Source organism: Lithobates pipiens, unplaced genomic scaffold (assembly GCF_037356315.1).
Source record: "Lithobates pipiens isolate NorthernLeopardFrog02 unplaced genomic scaffold, aLitPip1_a1.2 Scaffold_3, whole genome shotgun sequence".
Classification (NCBI taxonomy): Eukaryota; Metazoa; Chordata; class Amphibia; order Anura; family Ranidae; genus Lithobates; species Lithobates pipiens.
The window spans coordinates 101,613,012-101,635,953 of NW_027507790.1; the positions used below are offsets into that span (position 1 = coordinate 101,613,012).

At 42.3% G+C, this 22,942-nt stretch overlaps 1 protein-coding gene across 1 annotated transcript in view; it reads left to right on the forward strand.

The window, feature by feature from the left end:
- Positions 1–22,225, forward strand: part of LOC143941236 (uncharacterized) — an 84,934-nt gene extending 62,709 nt beyond the window's left edge. Inside the window, exons 19-24 of the mRNA XM_077463284.1 lie at positions 583–721; positions 1,683–1,766; positions 3,885–4,087; positions 18,166–18,244; positions 19,235–19,444; positions 21,127–22,225. Coding sequence (XP_077319410.1) covers positions 583–721; positions 1,683–1,766; positions 3,885–4,087; positions 18,166–18,244; positions 19,235–19,444; positions 21,127–21,177 — 766 coding nt within the window. The 3' untranslated portion in view covers positions 21,178–22,225. The remainder of the gene's footprint in view (positions 1–582; positions 722–1,682; positions 1,767–3,884; positions 4,088–18,165; positions 18,245–19,234; positions 19,445–21,126) is intronic.
- The last annotated feature ends 717 nt before the right edge of the window (positions 22,226–22,942 follow it).

The following is a 22,942-nucleotide window of genomic DNA, read 5'->3' on the forward strand; positions in this document are numbered from 1 at the left end:
TATTTATTTATTTATTTTTATTTTTACACTCTTGCTTTAAAAAAAAAAAGTAGCACTTTTATTGCTGTCACAAGGAATGTACACATCCCTGTGACAGCAAAAGGCATGTGACAGGTACTCTTTATGGAGAGATCTGGAGTCTGTGAGACCTCAAAATCCCCCTCCTGCTCTTAAAAGCATTCGATCACACCAAGATCCGTGTTTTCGAATGCTTTTGATTTTTGAAAATGGTGCATTTGACATCTGGGTGAACCGGAAGTGATGTCAGATCATCGCTTCCGGGTTACCATAGCTGAGAGCAGGTCAAAGCCAATCTGGGCTTTGTTTAGCTCTCAGATCAGCCAATGGAAGCACCAGCTAGTTGCTTTGGTCTCCTGGTGGGCCGGGAGAGCCAGAGAAGCGGCAAAAGGTGGCGTGGGGGGGGGGGGGGGGCGGGGTTGGGCTGCGGCTGCAGGCATCATCCCAGTATAACCAGTTAAAGTCTAGTGACATTCGGGTACGTTGCTGGTCTGGAAGCGGTTTTAAAGAATAGTGACTATAACAGATTAAAGTAATCACAACAACGGGTGATATCTCTTACAGGAGTCCATCCCGCCTGTCCACCAGCCAAGCAATACAGATGCTGCATGGTGTAAGTGAGGAAACCAACCAGTGCATCCATGAGTTGCAGCAGGAAGTTGAGGCACAAAAGCGCACCGTCCTTCATGTGCAAAGAGAGAAGGTGAGCGAAACAGGGCAGTAAACACATTATATGTGTTTAGTCGTTTTGTTTTTTCTTTATTATTATTTTTTTTAAATGTCTCCACTATTAACACTCATTTACATCCAAACTGATTTATATAGAGAATTCCCACAAATGTGCTCTAATATAGTAGAATTCGTTAGATGGAAAGTCATGAAAACAAATTCCTCCACATGAGCTACTGAAGCAATTGCCCAGTACTTCCTCAGGCCTGATTCACACCTATGCATTTTTAGTGCTTTCTGCATTTTGCAGATTTGTACTACAGTCCATTTAACATGGTTTTCTTATGGAACACGTTCTGTAGTGCAAATCTGCAGAATGCAAAAAGCACAAAAAATGCATAGGTGTGAATCAGGCCTTAATGTAAGGGCAAAACCTTTTTTAGGTTTGGATAGAGTGAGGGGTTAGAACCACTGTCAGGTATTGGTGGCAGGGAACTGAACATGGATTTTCACTGGTTATGGAATGTGGACAAAATCATTAACTGAGCTCAATTGTCTTGTGTTTGGCAGTCTAATGGATCAAAGTGAGTGCCAAATGAAAACTCCTTCCAAAGTCTTTATTATTAAACTAATTAAAACAAGCAGCAGGGCAGATGACAAGCAACACTTTTTTTTGTGGGGGGGGGGGGGGGGGGGTGGTATAAAATCCCCCTTCATCAAAACGGGGGAAATAGCAGAATGCTAAATGGACTCAAAATACTTGTAAGAAGACTGATCTACAGGCAGAGGATTTCATATACAAGAGTCAATGCAGATAACCACAGGAGAAGTGGTACGAGCCCCCCTTCCAGAGTGCTGTACAAAGTAGTATAGTGATATAACAATGTACTAGTAATACAAAAATAAATGAAACCGTAATCTTCTATATCAGTGTTGTGATGTTTGATTGCAAACTAAAAAATAAAACATTTTTTTTTTCACTTCCTATTTAACAGGAACGAGAGCTGCAACAGTTAAAAGAACAGCTGCAATTAGAGAAGGAGAAAGCACTGGAACTGTTAAAGGAAAGACTAATACAGGTGATTAGCGAATGTGTATGTAGCGGCGGGCTCCTGAAGGGCACGCAATATTGTTTTTCAAAGTTAAAACTTTACCCAAACTACTGTTTGGTTTGGGTCTATTTGTCTAAATTTGACTTCTGTGTCAGTCTGACTGGACTGTGAGATGTTCAGCCTGGCCACGGGGGGCACTGTCTCTGGTGGCAGGCGTGGAACTATGGTCTGGTCAGGCGCTTAATTTACTCTCTCTTGGGGTCAGGTCAGTGGGAGTGGCTCTCCTGCTGTGCCTTCTGGGAGAGGGTATTTAAGATGCAGACGTCACGTGGTTCGGAGTTCCGGTCCAGTATGCTGTGCTGATTACATGGTCCTGGTCCTCCTGACCAGCCCCCAGGAAGGCTATGGCCTGGGGTGTGGTTCCACCTGATTTTAATGCCTCGGGGCTGGCTAGCCCAAGGCATGGAAACTAGAGGAGGATTCTGAGGTGGATGGGGGCCGTCTCCGGTCCAGGAGAGAGACCCATTGGATTTCGAGCATTCCAGGGGAGGACTCTTTAGAAGAACACCATGTGTGAATTTGGTTTTCTTAACAAGAGCCTGGAAAGGCTGAAGTAACCAAGAGAATCCGGTCTTGTGGATATCTCCAAGCTGGCTGAAAGATCCAGATATCCTACAAGTGTTCTACAGCTTAGTTTGCCTACGTTTTCTGCAACAACATCTGTGACAAAGATTTTGTTCCTGAGTAAGCACCTTGTTGGCTGCTAGGCCTTGTGAGAGAGGGACTGTCCAACCTGAGTGTTCATCCAGCTGCGAATGGCTATTCTCTGGATGCAGTCAAAGTAAGCAAGTTCCTTAACGTTTATAGACTTTGACATTGAGAGTACCTGAATTCCTTCCCAACCCTCTGATCTCAAGTTGAAAGACTTGAAGTTTGCAAATAAAATCCATTCAAGTGGATCTATTGTCAGTCTCAAGTTACTGGGTCATCTACCACGGGACATCCCCTAGACGTGCAACAAGGAGAAGCGGAAGGTAACGGTAAGCCAAAAAAATAACTAGCAGATCCTTTGGGGGTTAGTGCTACATGTAAATATCTGTAAAGAGTTACCTGTTTAAGACTCCAAAGAGATTCTGCTAAAGAGTTCTCTAGAACAATAATTCTATAGTATATAAGGTGCACAAGTATGAATTTTTTATCCCCCTGGCCTTTTTTTCTGATCAAGCAGATTAAAAAAAAAAAAAAAGCTGGTCTGAATACTCATTATGCTTCTACCATACTACCAAGCAGGTCACATCGGCTCCTACTTTAGCAGCTCCAGGATGAACATATGTACAATGCACACACCCCATTTATCTTCTTGTACTTCGTGTAGAAATCACATTAGTTGACAGGCCTTTCTCCCAGTTATAAAAGGATGGTAGGTTTCCTGCTCATAAGCTTACTGTAAAGCCAAAGCAGTGACACATGGATGAATGCTTAGTTTGAAAAAACATATAGCTTTCTTACCCTCATGGTATAACATATATTTTTCTAAGAAATACTTTACATGTTCTTTAGGTCTCAAATAGTGATATTCCTCTGTTATAATTAAAAATATGAACTGTGCTGCTCCTCTTTTTCAACAAGGAGTAGGAACAAAATATCAAACAGATTGTAAATTGTAGATTGTATAATGTTTAGGAGAAAAGCTTGTTTGAATGTTCACAGATGTTGTATTTAGATTGGAAATTTCCTATCCTCAATGTATGCAAAACTTTACAATCTCTTTAGAACAGACCATAAAAGGTGATGCACATGCCCTTAGTAGTCAGCAACACATTTTCTGTGGTCCTGAGGCGTCCCTGACCCCAGCTACATTCTGCACACCATGTGCACCGGGAGCGAAGTTCTGGTATGCTGCCATCCAACAATGGAAAGCAAGCACTGGGTAGGGAGTGTATGGAGAGTCCACCCTTTTCAGAGGTACTCCAATGGAAGAAAATATTTGCTGCATATAGAATGTATTTGCAGACACTATTTGTCTTTTTTTTTTTTATTGGAGATTGATATTACTATTGTATTAGAAATGAAGAATATAATAGAATGCAGTCATTCCTTTATTCTTCTGTTCCTAACCCTACTGTTTTGCGCTAACCCTCTCAGGAGCACATAGAGGAAATCACCAATCTACAGAGAGATCAGCTCCGGGAGTCAGGCGGAGCTGAAAACCAATCCTTTCGGCAGCAACTCCGGGAGAAAGACAATGAGCTGAGAGCAATTCAGAGGAACATGAGCAAGTGGAAAGATGAGACTGCTACAAAGCTTGCCCGGAAATTTGAAGAGGAGCTCAATGCTGAACTTGAAAAGTAAGTCAGTAAATAAAAGATCTCTGACTATATTCATAGTTGGCCAGAGGTTGGAACCAGTATTGCAGTTCACTGGCATGCTTCTGAAGTTTGTCATTGTTAGCGATCAGAGCGTTCAAGAGCAGCTGGGCACAGGACTTAAAGTATAGGATTGTCAGACACAGTCCAATCAAAAAAAAAAGTAAAAATTAGGTGCTGGTTACAATTTTTCAGTAGGCCAATCAAACTACCAGGCACACTATATTAAAGTCTTACTAAACCCACAAAAGTAAAAATCATTCTGCATATGCAGTAAAGAAAACTTGTTATACTCACTGTGGAACCTAAAGGGTTAATCCTGCACATTGTTTTAAAAGGCTATTTGATCATGTCTTCTCTGCTCCTCCCCTTCTTCCACAGTCCCCAATCCATCTCCTTAGGAGCATTCTACACACACTTAGTTTAGTGCTAGAGAGTTTTGGGGGGTTTTTTTGGGACGAGGCATGTGATCGCCACAGGACTGTCCAGACAGAGGGTCAGGGATCACGTAGCCTCATAGGACAGTCAGAGAAGAATGAAAACTTCTACAAGCTTTAAAGCGGTTGTAAACCGCGGACGTTGCAAAAAATAAACCTGCAAGGCAATGGCATAGCGTGCTAGCATGCATCGCATACTAGCACATTATGAAATACTCACCTTGGAACAAAGCCCTCCAGCTCTGTAATGTCACTGCTGAGATAGCTGACATGTTTCCACTGTCTTTCTTCTGGGTTATGGCTATTGGACTGGCCGGAGACGCAATGACATCACTACCGCGTATGCTGGGAGAATGATTTAAAGAAAGCACCAAGTAGAAGTGAGAGAGGACGAAAGGAAACAAAAAAGGGGAGGGGGGAATAGAAAAAAAGATAATTGCCCATACAAGATAATCAAGTAGTACCAAATAAATATTTGATCCAAGGGTCCCCTATTTTTTCATATCAGGCAATTTTATCATGCAAGATGGCAGCGAGGCATTCATTAACCATCATCTACGACAGTTTAGCTTTCAACAGTTCAACAGAATTGTGGGAGACCTCCACGATCTGGCGATAGAAATTCTTGCTGCTAAAAAATTTATGTTATCAATCTCTTTTTTTGCGGTTTGCTTGGGTAAGAGGAGAGTAAATGAAATTATAGACACATATCCAAAACCTTTTAACTTTTAGACATGTCCACCATCTATGAAAGGCTGTATGTACTCTTCTGTCTGAAACCTCTGGAGCATTGGGGGGAACCCTTCTCTTTTCTAGTGCTCATGATAAGGCATTTCAAAGTCTAATGCCACGTACACACGACCAAACTTTCTGGCAGAAAAGGTCAGACGGAATCATTCCGTCGGATATTACGATCGTGTGTGGGCTTCATAGGACTTATTTCTTCAAAAATGCAGACGGACCTAGAAATAGAACAAGTTTCAAATCTGTCCGACGGAATCAATTTCTATTGGGAAAACTGTTCGTCTGTATGCTAGTCCGATGGACCAAATATGTCACAAGGGCAGCTGCTGGCTACTAATTATTGAACTTCCTTTTCTAGTCCCGTCATACGTCATCAAGTTCAAAACTACCGGACTTTGGTCCGTTCGTGTGTAGGCAAGTCATTCGGAGGTCTGTCGGGAAAACCGCCGGACCTTTTCTGCTGAAAAGTGCGGTTGTGTGTACGTGGCATAATAGTTTCCATTCTCAAATATCTAATTCTTCTTTTTCTTTCTCATTTGCTGCTGCCAGTATGTGGAATTTTGTATTTTAGTAGTTCTTTCTTCCTACAGATGCAAAGTGGACTTTTTAAGAGAAAGGTAACATGTGAAGTACTGAAACAATAGCTATGTTACTTGCTTACATACTCGTCCACGCAGACATTTACTTTTAGCTTTTTTAGAAGTTGAAGCAGACATTGCATCAAAATACAAGGAACAACTGTTTAGCCTGCAGACCCAAAATGCTAGGTAAAAACAAATACAAAAACAGGAACGCACAATGCAGGGGCTCATTCTCATGATATTTGGTATGAGGCCAGAACAACTGGGGGTGGGGGGGGGGCACCTGCCCAGGGCGTAGTGTAATGTGGAAGAGGGCACTGGCGTGCCCATTTTTCCAGCTGCCTGAATGGCAGGAGTTATATTGTCATCACTCCTGTCAGTCAGGCAGCTGGAGAATAGAGTATAGAGCACGGGCTGCAGTAGCTTTAGGGAGAATTCTGCTCTCTCCTCCCTCCAGCAGCAGCATAATGTGGGTGAGACAGAAAGCAGGGTGTATGCCCACTGAGAACATACAGTACCTCCTCAGTATGGGTGTTCTATGGAGAGTAAGGATGAACTGTCCTTTTTCCTGTCTCCCATTCTGACATATCACATGACCTGAGAAGGGGAGAATAATAGCTGCCTTTATTCCTGGGCATGTGTTGGTCTGAGGAGGTCTGAATTGTAAGTACACCAAGGGTGGAGGGAGCAAGTTAGCCCCAAAGCTACCCTTTCCCTCTTATAGCCACCCTACCTCCCTCAGAGCCACACATTGCCCTTTAATTAAATGCACCCCATGGAGCCCCCACCCTCCAAGCTCCCCTCCTTCATACTACTGCCAAATCAGTTCTTCATATGCCCTGTACACACGGTCGGAAATTCAGATGGAAAAGGTCCGATCAGATCTTGTTGTCGGAAGATCCGATTGTGTGTGAGTTCTATCGGACTTTTTCCGTCGGAATTTCCGACGGAAAAAGTTTGAGAGCTGGATCAACAAATTTCCGACAAAATCCGATCTGACTTTTTCCGATCGTTTGTAGAGAATTCCGACGGACAAAGTGCCACGCATGCTCAGAATAAATTAGGAGATGAAAGCTATTGGCTACTGGCCTCTACGTAGTCCCGTCGTACGGAACAAACGCCACCTCGTTCCGAACGATCAGATTTTCCGACAACTTTGTCCGACCGTGTGTATGCAACACAAGTTTCAGCTAAAATCCGTCCAAAAAAAAAATCAGACGGATTTTGTGGTCGGAATGTCAGAACGTGTGTACAGGGCATTAGACTGGCTCCGCTTACACAGGGACATTTTTTCTTCCAGTGTCACCTCCAAAGCAGAAAAAGTTTTATTTTTTTCTTACACTGATACCATGCAGGACAATTTTTTTTTCCAGCGACACCAATGACACAGGTATTTTTCCTTCCAATGATATGACCAATGCATGGACATTTTTCCTTTTAGTGACATTAAAGATGCAGGGACATTTTTATTCTAATGACACTACAGATGCATCCTTCCAGGGACATGACTGATGCAGGGATGTTTTTCCTTCCAGTGACACCACTGATGCAGAAAAAAAATTCTTTCCAGTGAAACCACTGAAGCAAGGACATTTTTCCCTCCGTTGACACCATTGATTCAGTGGAAATGTTTTCCTTAGTGTCACACCACTAATGCAGGCACACTTTCCCTTTTAGTGACACCACCAATGCAGGGACATTTATTTTCAGTGACAACACCAAGGCAGGGACATTTTTTCTTACAGTAACACCACCAAATCAGGGACATTTTTCCTTCCAGTGACACCACTGACACAGTGACATTTTCCTTTCAGTGACACCACTGAAACGGAAACATTGTTTTTTCTTCAAGCAACACCACCAATGTAGGGACAGTTTTTTCTTCAAGCAACACCACTAATGCGGGCGCATTTTTTTCTTCCATTGACACCACCACCACGGGGGCATTTTTCTCACAAATACCTAAACATTTCTCTCTGTGTCATAATATACTGCAAGATAGAATGTGTACTGCTATTAAACCCATGTTACACATGTTTTGGTGTGGTGTGCTGCCCGTGTTTGTAACCCCACACCACAACCTACTCATTCCTGGGGTGCGGTTCGTGTTCGCAGTTTGATGTCTTCACCTTGAGCACTGGATGACCTTTTTCTAGCGCTGTTTGGAATCCTCAGGTTTTTCAGAGTCCTACAGTGATTCTGAATGATCTAGTTGTAACAAAAAAAAAAAAAAAAACAATGGCAGCCACTCTGATCTGTTTGAAACTAGCAAAAGGGACATGCCAAAATTAAAACTGCACCACTCCAAGCTCCTAAAACAGCCTCTAGGAAGTCCACTGCTCTGGGTGAATGTCCCAGGAGCTCCCCTAGCTCAATATGTACAGCAAAAATCGAAGAACGAGGCTGCACTTAACAGAAATCCCACTGGTAAATTTATTGCGTGTAGCTGGCTGTAGACAAAGTCCCCACCCTTAGGCCAAGCCCCTAGGGCTTAATCAGAGGTTTATTATTTGTGAGCGGGCCAGAGGGTCTAAGGTCTTTTCATTTTAACTGTGTTTACTTGGCAAGGAGGGCTGTTGTGTAGCTGTTTCCTTGTATTTTGATGCAAAAATTAACAGAAATTAACATTATATATGAAAAATGTCCTTGTGGATCCAATTTTATGGTTTCCATAAATAACATACTTATCTTACTCAAATCATCATTGCCATATTTCTCATCTTAGTTTCACTAACATAATTCATAGCCATGAGGCTGATAATGAGTATTAAAGCAGCTGCACATTAAACAAGATTGTCTCATTACTATGTATCTTTGTAATGTTTTTCAAGGGTGTTTAGACCATGCAGTAGACTGCGTAATGAAAAATATGTGACTAAATATTTTTGCAGACTAGGTCATTATCACTACAGGACACAATAAATTCATCTCTACACTGAAACACCTTATTCCTTGCACTGAGTGATCAGGTGCAGGATGGGAATATAAAAAACTTTTTGGAAAACAGCGCTGTCCAAACGATAACTCAATTAATCAAACCAAGGCCTAAGCCGGTGAAAACAAACTCTAAAAGTGATAATGTAAATAATAACAGTATAAATTCCTGCTGCAACCCAATGTGAGATACCCACACTAGACACAAACCCAAAAAATAAGGCTGCGCTAAAACTTATACATTACAGTATTAACAATGTGACGTGTTGAATTCTGGTGTTAAACAATGTATACTATCAAGAAAAATTGTGTATAAAAACATCAAACTTGAAGCACATAAAAAGTCCAAAGAGAGGGAAGAACGAAGGTATGGAATAAGTCCCTTGAAGTGACTCTTTACAAACACCCTTCAGATGTATAGCAGGTGCGCCCAAAGAGGAAGTTCTATCCACCACCTATTTCAATGAGGCTTACCAGCTGCCAAGATCTCTTTTTAGGGAGATCATACAGGCATGAAGAAAAAACGATCGTTCCTGGTCTCCCCGATGGGTTCTGCTGGCGTCTCCACCTCTTATATCTCTTTCTTACAACGTCTCACATTCCACCGAATTTTTAGATAAGACAAGAAAGAAAGGCTCCCATAGCGTAATTCCGCATAAAAATTTAATACGAACGAAATAAAAGTAAAACAAACTCACAAATTCCAGTTGAGTACAAGCGTAAGTACAATCACGAGCCGGCCGGCTCTCTCTTATTAACACTGCCCGTCCTTCCTGGTCAACGGGGAATGGCGGTAACGTCAGCACGCCGCTCACCCAACCCCCAGGGTGAGCGGCGTGCTGACGTTACCGCCATTCCCCGTTGACCAGGAAGGACGGGCAGTGTTAATAAGAGAGAGCCGGCCGGCTCGTGATTGTACTTACGCTTGTACTCAACTGGAATTTGTGAGTTTGTTTTACTTTTATTTCGTTCGTATTAAATTTTTATGCGGAATTACGCTATGGGAGCCTTTCTTTCTTGTCTTATCTAAAAATTCGGTGGAATGTGAGACGTTGTAAGAAAGAGATATAAGAGGTGGAGACGCCAGCAGAACCCATCGGGGAGACCAGGAACGATCGTTTTTTATGTGCTTCAAGTTTGATGTTTTTATACACAATTTTTCTTGATAGTATACATTGTTTAACACCAGAATTTAACACGTCACATTGTTAATACTGTAATGTATAAGTTTAAGCGCAGCCTTATTTTTTGGGCAGGATGGGAATGGCTACTAGACAATAATACTTGCACCTATCTGGATATGTTAAGAATTCTCAGTATTTCTCGCATTAATCCCTGATCCTTAAAGGGGTTGTAAAGAGAATTTATATTTTTTTTTTTTAAATAACAAACATGTTATACTTAACTCCACTGTGCAGCTCGTTTTGCACAGAGTGGCCCCGAACCTGGTCTTCTGGGGTCCCTCGTGGCTGTCTCTGCTCCCATTCCCCCCCCCCCCCGCAAGTACTTCTCACGTTCATGTGAACTCCCTCGCATGGTGAGAAGCACTTGCGGGATCGCTCCCGTGATACAGCCGGTGTTCTGACATATAGAGTCCGGCCATCTAAAAGTGTCCGCCCCGTACTGCGCAGGCGCAGCGCTTGCGCAATACGGAGCAGAAGGAGATTTGGAAAATCTCCGAAGATGAATGGTGCCTGCGCCGTGAGTCGAGGTGCAAGCCCCACCACCCAAGTGGACAAGAGCTGCATATATTAGAGGGCCCCTCGTGGGCTCGCTTCGCTCGCCACGCTTCGGGCACAGCCTCGCTGCGCTCGTTCTTTTTATTCTAACTCTATGTCCACTTGGATTGTGGGGCTAGAACCTGGACTCACGGCGCAGGCGCTGTTCATCTTCGGCTATTTTCGGAATGTGCTTGTCCTGTGTACTGCACATGCGCAGTACACAGCGGACACTATCTGACGGGGGATACTATCCGACAGGACACCGGCGGCTATAGCCGCTCACTGTATCACTCGGCCCCATCCCCCGGCGCGCCGCCTCATTGGGTGTGTTTGACAGCAGCGCGAGCCAGTGGCTACGCTGCTTTCAATCCATCCACTCCAGCCAATCAACGGCCAGGCTGAGCGGCGAAGAGGATGTTGGAGGTGAGCGCGGGACTTTCGAGGGGTCAGGTAAGTAAAACAGGGGGGGCTGGGGGGGGGGCCGGCACTGTTAGATGTTTTTTCACCTTAATGCATAGAATGCATTAAGGTGACATTTTTTTTACCTTTACAACCCCTTTAAAACGTGGTTATTATATATATGCCCCTGCAAACAGAGGACCTGTATAGACAAACTACATTGGATTTGAATTTATTATACAATCAAGTGGTATATAATATATATATATATATATATATATATATATATATATATATATATATATATTGTTGAAATAATTCCCATCAGTGTGAGCTGTGATTTGAATGTTATTTACCATCTAAGCCCCTGTACACACGGTCGGAGATTTCGATAACCAAATCCGTCGGATTTTGTCCGAAACTGTTGCATACACACGGTCGGACTAAGTTGTCGAAAAATCCGATCATTCAGAATGTGATGACGTAATTTCGTTACGATGGGACTACGTTCAGGCTAGTAGCCAATAGCTTTGATGTAGGAATTTGATCTGAGCATGCGTGGCACTTGGTCCGATCACAATTCTCTACACATGATCGGAGTATGTCCGATCGAACCAGTTGGTCGGGAAATATTTCGATGCATACCACACACAGTCGGATTATCCGACAACACGGTCCGATAGGACACATTCCGACGGATTCTCCGACCGTGTGTACAAGGGCTCAGGCAGTGGTTCTCAACCCGGCTTCCAGGGAACCCTAGGGTTCCGCGAGAGGTCCCCAGGGGTTCTGCAACGATCTGACTGTCAGCCACAGGAGGATCGCACAGACACAGGTAGAGATAGGCAGGGAATCAGCTGGCCCCATGTAATGTCCCCTGTCAGGTGCCCTGTCCCATGTAATGTGCTCTGCCCCATGTAATGTCCCCTGTCCCATGTAATGTGCCCTGTCCCATGTAATGTGCACTGTCCCATGCAATGTCCCCTGTTCCATGTAATGCCCCTGTCATGTACTCTGCCTCTTGTAATATCCCCTTAATTGGATCAGCTCTGCAGGAAAAGAAAGCACAAGTTTCACATTAAATAGTTAAGTTTTAATATTTATTCTTAACAAAAATTATTTGTAGAAATAGCATTAAGTAATCAACAGCTCGCTGACCATACCAATGTTCCGTGAGCTGTAGATGTGAACATTATTTCAGGGGTTCCTCAAGATCTCAAACTTTTTGCCAGGGGTTCCTCGAAGGTAAAAAGGTTGAGAAACACTGATCTAAGGCCACTTATGGGTATGTCTGTGCTCCCTTTCCCTTTGTATCATATATAGTTTGTGTGACTTTCCATGGGATAGCGTGGGCCCGTTCCATACTCCTTGGACAGATTCCCACATTGAAACTACCACACTTACAGTATCTCACAAAAGTGAGTACAACGCTCACATTTTTGTAAATATTTTATTCTAACTTTTCAGGTGACAACAATGAAGAAATGACACTTCGCTACAATGTAAAGTAGTGAGTATACAGCTTGTATAACAGTGTAAATTTGCTGTCCCCTCAAAATAACTCAACACACAGCCATTAATGTCTAAACCGCCGGCAACAAAAGTGAGTACACCCCTAACTGAAAATGTCCAAATTGGGCCCAAAGTGTTAATATTTTGTGTGGCCGCCATTATTTTCCAGCACTGCCCTAACCCTGTTGGACATGGAGTTCACCAGAGCTTTGCAGGTTGCCACTGGAGTCCTTCCACTTCTCCTTCATGATGACATCACAGAGCTGGTGGATGTTAGAGACCTTGCACTCCTCCACCTTCCGTTTGAGGATGCCCCACAGATGCTCAATAGGGTTTAGGTCTGGAGACCTGCTTGGCCAGTCCATCACCTTTACACTCAGCTTCTTTAGCAAGGCAGTGGTCATCTTGGGAGGTGTGTTTGGGGTCATTATGTTGGAATACTGCCCTGCAGTCCAGTCTCCGAAGGGAGGGAATCATGCTCTGCTTCAGTATGTCACAGTACATGTTGGCATTCATGGTTCCCTCATGGAACTGTAGCTCCCCAGTGCCAGCAGCACTCATGCAGCCCCAGACCATGACACTCCCACCACCATGCTTGACTGTAGGCAAGACACACTTGTCTTTGTACTCCTCACCTGGTTGCCGCCACACATGTTTGACACCATCTGAACCAAATAAGGTTATCTTGGTCTCATCAGACCACAGGGCATGGTTCCAGTAATCCATGTCCTTAGTCTGCATGTCTTCAGCAAACCGTTTGGGGGCTTTCTTGTGCATCAGCTTTATAAGAGGCTTCCTTCTGGGATGACAGCCATGCAGACCAATCTGATGCAGTGTGTGGCGTATGGTCTGAGCACTGACAGGCTGACCACCCACCCCTTCAACTTCTGCAGCAATGCTGGCAACACTCATATGTCATATTTCCCAAAGACAACCTCTGGATATGACGCTGAGCACATGCACTGAACTTCTTTAGTCGACCATGGTCTGAGTGGAACCTGTCCTGTTAAACCACCTTTATGGCCTTGGCCACCATGCTGCAGCTCAGATTCAGGGTCTTAGCAATCTTCTTATAACCTGGGCCATCTTTAGGTAGAGCAAAAATTTATTTTTTTCAGATCCTCAGAGAGTTCTTTACCATGAGTTGCCATGTTGAACTTCCACTAACCATTGTGAGAGACTGAGAGCGCTAAAACCAAATGTAACACACCTGCTCCCCCATTCACACCTGAGACCTTGTAACACTAACGAGTCACATGACACTGGGGAGGGAAAATTACTAATTGGGCCCAATTTGGACATTTTCACCTAGGGCTGTACTCACTTTTGTTGCCAGCATTTTAGACTTAATTGGCTGTGTGTTGAGTTATTTTGAGGGGACAGCAAATTTACAAGTTACACAAGCTGTACACTCACTACTTTACATTGTAGCAAAGTGTAATTTCTGCAGTATTGTCACATGAAAAGATATAATAAAATATTTACAAAAATGTGAGGGGTGTACTCACTTTTGTGGGATACTGTATATGTTTCTAATCGACTCTGGTCATACACGATATTTCAATTTGAAGATGTCTTCATCCCCCGAGGAAGATCAGAACAATATAAGATTGAAACGCGTTGGGGCTCCTCTCTGAGCAATAGCATTTGGTGTTAAGAAACTCTTTTTTGCTATCTGCATTTGTAACATTAGCATCTCATGTTTGGATACCATGCATACTAGAGCTCATGTAATTTTTAATTCATATTTATATATCTGTACGCAATAAAGAACTTTTTTTTGATATATTCTATTCAGTCCAACTTTTTCTAGCTGCCTATAGCCCCTCGGGAGCAATTTTTTTGTTTGTTTGTGTATTTAGGCTTAACAATAAATTCTTAAGCCTAAATACAAAAATATCACTTCAGACTATGACAATATGATACATACTGTATATAGCGCTACCCACGCAAGGGCCACTGTTTTGTGTCCCAGGTTCTTCTCCTACTAGTGCAGCAGGAGCCAAGCAAACATGTCCCTACTGAACATTTTAAATGTGAGCTTGCTGTTTTAAATTGCTGGTTTTAATAAAAGTATATGCATGTTGGAGATGAATTCCTGAATGTACCTTACATGGGACCAGGGCACATGGGATTAAAGCACATTACATGAGAACAGGGGATCAGAGCACCTTACAGGATGGACAGGAGGGAAGGAGGGGCCGACGGGGAGCAGCTCTGCACAGCTACACAAGCAGAGATGCTGGCTTGTGTAGATGTGTGCGAGTCAGCAGAGGGGATACAATCTACTCATCAGCTGCCTGTGACTGATGGGTAGATTGCCGCGGAACAGCTGGGGACCTCTCGCAGAACCTTTTCAAAAGTTTATTGCAGATTAACTTGTTTGGGATTCAGGAAGCAGTGAATTCTGCAAAAAGTTTACTCAGGAATATGAGAACACTTTAAAGCAGCGTTTTAATCCGGTCTCAGTGGAAAAGGACCCAGCTCTCTGGGATTCCGTGGTATTTATGCACTCCCCAACCACCATCTGGACACCCTCTCCAGGGATTGGCTGGAGCTGCATAAATATTCAGGCTGCTAATTTGACTCTCCCACCCACTATGTTCCGGAAATCCCCAGAAAACAGGAGGAAGCAGTCACACTTGAAGCCTGCAGAACCCTGAACAGCATAAATCAAGCACACACACTGCTCCGCTGATTACAGGAGAGCCAAGAACTAAATTTGCCTAACCAAAACCTAGCTAGGAGGGTGCTACACATTAACTGGAACAAAATACAGTGCTAACAAAATCTTTATATTTAAAAAAGGGGTTCTCAAACTCAGAACTGCAAATGCGACATTCAAGGATTGGTCTCCAACTTCTGGGGATTTCCACAAAGCATAAACTTTGATTAACACAAACAAATTAAAACGGCAAACTCATAGCTCCCAACTGTCCCTGATTTCGAGGGAATGTCCCCGATTTGGAACCAAGTCCCTCTTTCCCTCTTTACTCCTTATTTGTCTCTCATTTTGTTCTGATCTATAAAGTTTTATATGAAATGCACTACTTATCAAAAAGTGTTTTACAGTGCTAAACCTTTCATTCAATTTCTAAATTGCTGTATTTGTAAATTCCAAAAGCAATATTATAAAGGGATAGTAGTGGTAAAAAAAAACTTGTGGGTTTAACCAATCATTTTTTTGTACAAGTCTCCTTGAAGGGGGTGGGGGGGGGGGTCATATGCCTACATACCTTTGCTAATAGGTGTCCCCCATTCCCATTTTAACTCTCTAAACATGGTCTTCCAATGAGGACACTTGATTCAATCATGTTTGTGAAGAGTTTATTTCCCCTGACTTTGGAGAGATTCCCTTTAAAATCCTGTTGTGTAGGGCAATCTACCCAGCAGGAATCAGATGGCAACAAATAAACTGATGGGGGTTTTAACCATTCCCTATTCTATCAAAAATCAAATTTTGGCTTTTTTACATTAAAGGGGTTGTAAAAAAAACACTCATGTTTTTTCACCCTAATGCATCCTATGCATTAACCTGAAAAAACTTCTGACACTGGACAGCCCAACCAGCAAACCCCCCCCCCCGTTTAACTCTCACCTGAGCCCTTCGATCCCCCGCCTCTCTGCCCAGGGTTCTCAGCTCTTGATTGGATAGGTTGATAGCAGTGTAGCCATGGGCTCCCGCTGCTGTCAATCAAATCCAATGACGTGTGTGCCCGAGTCTGGCATTCTGTGTCTATAGACGCAAATGCTGGACTCGGCAGCGCACCCACAAGGTAACCCCCAGGGAGAGCGCTTCTCCCAAGAGGTTAACCGATGCAAGGAGGAGCTGCAAGAGCCACCGGGGGCCCACAGAAGATGAGGTTCGGGGCCACTCTGTGCAAAACTAACTGCACAGTGGAGGTAAGTATGATATGTTTGTTATATAAAAAAAAACACACAAAAAAACAAACTAGGGTTTACAAACCCTTTATGCATTTTTAAAGGCATAGGGCTTCCCTATGCATACTAAAACCAGTATAATTAAAGCGGAGTTCCACCCAAAAGTGGAATTCTGCTTATCCGATTCCATTTGGCACCTTTTGAGGGGGGAGCAGGTACTCTGTCCCCACTTTTGAGAGACAGGGCTGCGGCAAAGTACGTCAGCAGCTTGGCTTCCCTACCCTTCTGCCGGGCCATTGAGAGAGAGCAGCGAGATTTGTGCATGTGCAGTAGGGACCTGGCGTGAAGCCGAAAGGCTACACTACCAGTTTCCCTTGCCAGCAATGGCGGCGGCAGCACTCAACCAGCCGATGTAAACATCATCTGCGGTGCCGAGATCGTTAGACTCCAGGACAGGTACGTTTCCAAATGTTAAAAGTCAGCAGCTACAGTATGTGTATTTATATCATCTGGACTACTTATTTTGGATTATATAACAAGAATAGTAAAGTTGGTTATATAAATACAATAAGTGCTGCGCTTGAAGGCACCTATTTAAATAGGTGAAAGAAATAAATAATGTGTATAAATAACAATATAAACAAGTGAATACAAAAGTTCATGAAGTGTTTGAGAACAGTCCCAAAAAATTATTCACTCTGGTGCGTCTCAAGCTGAGTTCCAAGTCCGCAGATGGCATTCAGGGTGAATTATCCTACCAAGTTCTCCGCCCTTGGCGACTCTTGGAACTCAATTCTAAGCAAGTAGAAAAAATAAGTACCCTTACCAGATGGGTTGGACACATCCACCTTATAGTAGTGTGTCTTGCGAACTTATGGGGGGGCTCCGGCCACTCACCCCAGTACACCGACCCGATATATTGTCCTCTCAGGGTTCCTTGTGGTCTGCGGATAGGAAAGGTGAGTGGGATTTCCGTGCCAAACGCTGCGATCGGACTTGATGCCAGACGTCCCGCAAGAGTTCACCATAAAGGAAATGGAGCATAGAATACGCTTCGCATGGTGAAATACAACCAATGATGGTTTATTGAAAAATATTTTTCGATGAACAAAAATAAAATTATAAAATCACGTGATACATAAAAAATAGCAATGTGGGGAGCAGACAACTGCTTGTTTTGCAGTAAAGTTGGTTGTCTAGGCAACAAAGTAAGTTTGCGTAAATAATGGAACTTGCATGCTATTGAACTGTTCCTAGCCCTAACATCCTTCCTGTTAGGAGCTTTTTAAACAAACATCACCTACATGTCTGGCTTGCAGAGCATATTATGAAAACGGTCAATTCTTATATTTCACTTAAAGCCCCCAAACTCCCAAAGCCCTCATTGTCCCCACTGCAGGGCACGTCCATCTTCACCTGTCTTCCTTCTGGGTTTGCGTTCTCCGGCCCTGTGACTGGCTGGAGCCTCACGACATCAACCGGTCACGGCACAGGGCTCTGAATAAACGGTACCAGTTGCCGTTCCTTCAGAGCGCTGGCGCCGATGACATAATCAGTGCAGTTTTACAGTAAATATCTCCGAAACGGTGCAAGTTTAGGCAGTATTTACAGTTCCTATAGGTAGGCCTTATTATGGGCTTACCTATAGGTACAAACATTAGAGGGAGGTTTACTTACTTTTCAATTATAGAATACAAAAGAATTAAAGACAGCTAACATTATCTGCCTAGCTGAGAATGCAAGCATGGAATTATTCAGATATCATAAGTCAAAGCACAGTACTGGCCAATTATTGTATTTTTTAAGATTGAATAAATGGTTAATTAAGATTTTTTGATTACTTGGTGCAGAAGTTTGTCCAGAAGCAAAGCATCAGAGAGTCACAGGAATCCAGAGAGAGCTGGCTCTGCCATCCGCAGGCTGTCACTGGTAAATGCAATTTATTTTCTTTGTTTGTCATGTTGGTATTGTGATATAGTGGCGATTACTGGATGTCTATTTAAATGTATTACCACTTTTGCAGCCAAATTAGGATAATACCTACTTTATATTATGTTCTCATTCACATAGCATAACCTGAAAAATATTTAAAAAAAATGTTGCTTAAAAGCTTTCCCATACTGTTTAATGTTAAGAAGGGATTGCGGAGTTATGTTTATTATAAATAATCCTGTCTGTATTGTTCTGGCATGTTTTAATTTTTAGCCCACAAGGGCTATCTCAAGGCTTGAGTGTTACCTTGTATGTCAATTTGCTTTAAAGGATAAGTTCACCTTTACAAAAAAATAATAAGTTTAAATTTTTTTGCAGATAAAAAAAATATGCATTTATTATTATATTTGTTAGGGACCAGTAAAGCATTGCACCCATAATCAGCAGATCGTGGGTGTAATGCCATGGTCCTGCAGACTCTCTGTCTATCTGTTTACCCGTACCTCCGATACGAGCAAGCAGTTTCACTTGAGACAAGAAGCTCAGTGAACTACCACAGCACCGTGGTAGTTCATTGAGAACTACAAGTACTGTCAGACCTTGTCATTTTCCCCATTCACAGTACACTGGAAATGGATGACGCGCCAGGGGGAACCCCCGCCCGGCCACGTCTTTTTTAAATTGTGACAACTAGTCAGGGGAGAAGATCCCCCACTAGCTGTCAAGATGCGGGAAAGTGAGGACCAGTGCATATGTAACATGTTACATGTTACACCCTGAATATGTGTGTAACATATAAAATGTTACAAAAGGCGAACCTATTCTTTACAAAATACTGTCCCCTAATTGCTTTCACATTGCAAGCTATACAGCACAGATATTATTGAAAGCTGCTGGAGGCATTTGTCCTAGAAAATTTATCTAAAACAGCTTGACAGTATACTATCAAACTAAAAGGCAGAATTGTTAATACTTTTATCACAACAGGAAAGAAGGGAGAACTCACATTTGCACTCAGCTTCTACACCTTCCCTTAATGGAAACGCATCACAGCATGATTTCAGTGCTTTAAAGATATTGAGGAACCTGCAGGGAAGAGTCAGAGAACTGCGGGCGGATAACAGACCATATCATGGAGGAAGCATGGATGATCTGACTATGCTGAGAACTGATCTGGGACACTCATACAGAGACAAAGTAAGTAATCTACACCTTTTCCCTAAAGAACTTGGGAGTCCGCTTCATCAAGCTGTGAATAAAGGAATGTACAGTCCTTTTAATTATTTTTAGCTGTTTTTTAGGTGTAAAAAGATCAACTTGATGCAAATAATTGTATTGGTGTGTATTCATATTTAATAAAACTTGTATCTCTGTATAGTTTATGAATAATGCACTGCCGGTATAGCTGATCTCTTATCTTAGTTGTTTTAATGCAGTAAAGCAGAATCATTGTAGTAATCTTTTCTGCCTCAATTTCCGAATCTACAAATCTCTGCATTTAATACAGTAACAAAATAATGGAAGAAAAATGTGAAGATATAAAATGCATAGCAAATATTGTTCAACAGTTAAACACTGCAAAAATACAGTAATTTTAAATATATGGTTATGACCTTGTTCACATGGGTGTACAGATCCAACACCCATACGAAGGGCTGTCTTTACCCGCATGGAATGCACAAGTGTTCCATGCAGCTGTATGCAGGAATGCTGTTCAGATCAATAACAGACAGGTGGCTGCACAGATCTGTAAGCGCAGCACGGAGTGTATATCCACGCATGACCAATGCATTGATCAGAAATCAGCGCACATATTCACCAGCACATCATTGTCAATTATTGTCAGAAACTTTTATTGCAGGAAGATCACATCACAAAGGACCAAGTGCAATGTTTTCTGAGCTGCACAGAATCACTTTGAAGGGGTCCTGCATGGCTCCGAAACATTGCACTTGGTCCTTTGTGATGCGATCTTCCTGCAATAAAAGCTTTGGACCATATTTGACGATCCATGATGTGCTGGCAAGTATGTGCGCTGATTTGTGATAAACCCAATTTCCAGCTGGGAGTTGCTGCAGCCCACACTTCTGATGAGCCTATGCCCAGGAACGTGTGCGATGGAAATATTGACAATGCAATGCATTGATCAGAAAGCAGTTTCTGAACACCTGTACATCCCGTGATGATGAAGGCGGTCCTCACATAGGTATATGGATTGGTATACCCATGTGAATGAGGCCTAACAACAGGCATTTCTGGCAAGTAAAAAAAAAAAAAATTCACTTTTTTTTTATATTTTTTTAGAACGTTAATATAATTTTTAATTGTAGGGTGCACCTCCCATTTAATTTCTCGTATTTCCTGCTATTGCTAAAATGTATATGGTCCCTATCAAAACATTACATATCCATTAGCCCTTGTACACACGGTCGGACATTCTGACCACAAAATCCGTCTGATTTTTTTTCCGACGGATTTTGTCTGAAACTGGTGTTGCATACACACGGTCGGACAAGGTTGTCGGAAAATCCGATCGTTCGGAACGTGATGACGTTTGTTCGTTCCGACGGGACTACGTTCAGCCTAGTAGCCAATGGCTTTGGTCTCGTAATTTGATCTGAGCATGCGTGGCACTTTGTCCGATCGGAATTCTCTACAAACGATCGGACAAAGTCCGATCCGATCATGTTGTCGGAAAATTTTATATCCAGCTCTCAAACTTTGTTGGTCGGACATTCCGACGGAAAAAGTCAGATGGAACCCACACACGGTCGGTCCGATCAGAATTTTCCGTCTAAATGTCCGACCGTGTTTACAAGAGCTTAGATTATATTGTATTGGGAAAGTTTTATTTTTTCATTTCTTTGTTTTACCTACAGAGACCCATAATTATGGAACGTTCGCTATCTCATGGAGGTATGAGGAAATAGTTTTGGATGTTGTGAAGCGTCACTTCCAATCAAGAGTAACAAACAACTCCACAAGGATCCCTCCTCTGGAATTCCTGCAACCTGCCTCATCATTTTTTCTATTATCTATACATTTGCCTCTGCCAGTACATAGCCCTTCAAGAAATGGGAGCCACAGCTGTTCTTCTCTAATTCTGTGTTCAAATATACACTCATGGATGGGAGCAGATAGAAGAGCGGCATTGGCGTGGGTGGTCAGTTATAATGGCTACAAGCCATGTACCCATACAATATACAATGTTTAACAAGGTGAAATAATAAAAAAATCATAAGTATGAATTCCCCTGCACCTAGGAGCAGTATGGCCTACGTGTGCTGCAATATATGTATATTTCATAACACAGCCACTCATGTAGGTACCATCTGCAGATACTTATCCATTAAAGCCAAAAAAAAAAAGAAAATCATTGGGCAATATAAGGTGGTTATTCAGAGTGTTTACTGACTTTACCATGAGCATAAATAGATAAATATGCCTGGTCCTATTTTGTAGTTAAAAATATAATAAAGACACAGAAAGCATTTGTGTATATGCTCCCAAAGGGCAGATTTCTAACAAAGGATGTCATGGAAACTGAGTACCTTCTTGGAAGGTTGCCAACATACAGTAGCGTCAGCTGTAATTTGTTTATAATAAAAATGTCAGTAGGTAGTATTTTATCTAATATTTTAAGAACTCAGCATTATTTATTAACACGGTGCGGAGTACAGGTATTTTCACTAATTCATAACAACCAACCACAAAGCATCTTTCATTAGTCTAAATAAACAAGCTGCTAGTACTGCCGCCTGTATATTTAAAGTCCAACTCTACACTGAAAGAATCAAAAACGTTCTTGCAGTGAACCCCCCATCCCCGCACATCAAGGGTTAAATGCTTGTTTTTTTAAGTTGTTATATTCCGCACTTAGGTTCAAAAAAGGGCTGCTGCCTTCCCTAAGGTGCTTTGATTAAAAGCTCCAATGTGAAAAGTGCGGTTGTGTGTATGGCGCTGAAATGGCGCTGTCTATCACCTGAAGAGTAATTCTCTCCAATAGATCACTCCTCCAAGTGAGTTTACAGAAGGTAGGTAATTTATTACTATAGAATGACCCGTCACCTGAAGGGTGACTCAACAAACTGAGCCACTCTTCCTGGGTGAATATGCAAATGAGTAACTTGTGCCTATTCCCGTGATGACTTTTACAAAAAAGATAAAAAGTGTATATTTAGCCTGTGATCTATATTAAGTAAAGGGCTAGTGTGACTGTATTCTTTGTATATGTTATTTATATCCAACACCTACTTCTGAGGTGTTCATGCAAAAAGTGATATTAATCTCATGAATTCATCTGATATAGACAATATTCATTCATAGAGGTACATATTTGTGCAAATACATATGTAATAAATGAATAAAGCATAGTCCATTAAGAAAAAAAAGTGTATCAAAAAATGAAATTTCTTAAAAATGATTGTTGAGAAAAATGCTAATAGATAAAATCCAGTCTTTGTATAGTGCAAAAAAATGCAAATTAGAAAGTGGCTTGTGCCTTTCCAAAGTGACGTGTGCCTGGATTTATCCACCAATGTGCAAAGGAATTAAGTGACTTCTGTCCTCCCCTTCAGTTCTCCACTCACCAGATTCTAGCACCCTTACAGGGGTAAAAGGCATATACTAGGTATGCTGGCTGTATCCGGGCACCTACACCTTTAGCTCAATGGACACTGGAGTATTCTAATCCCT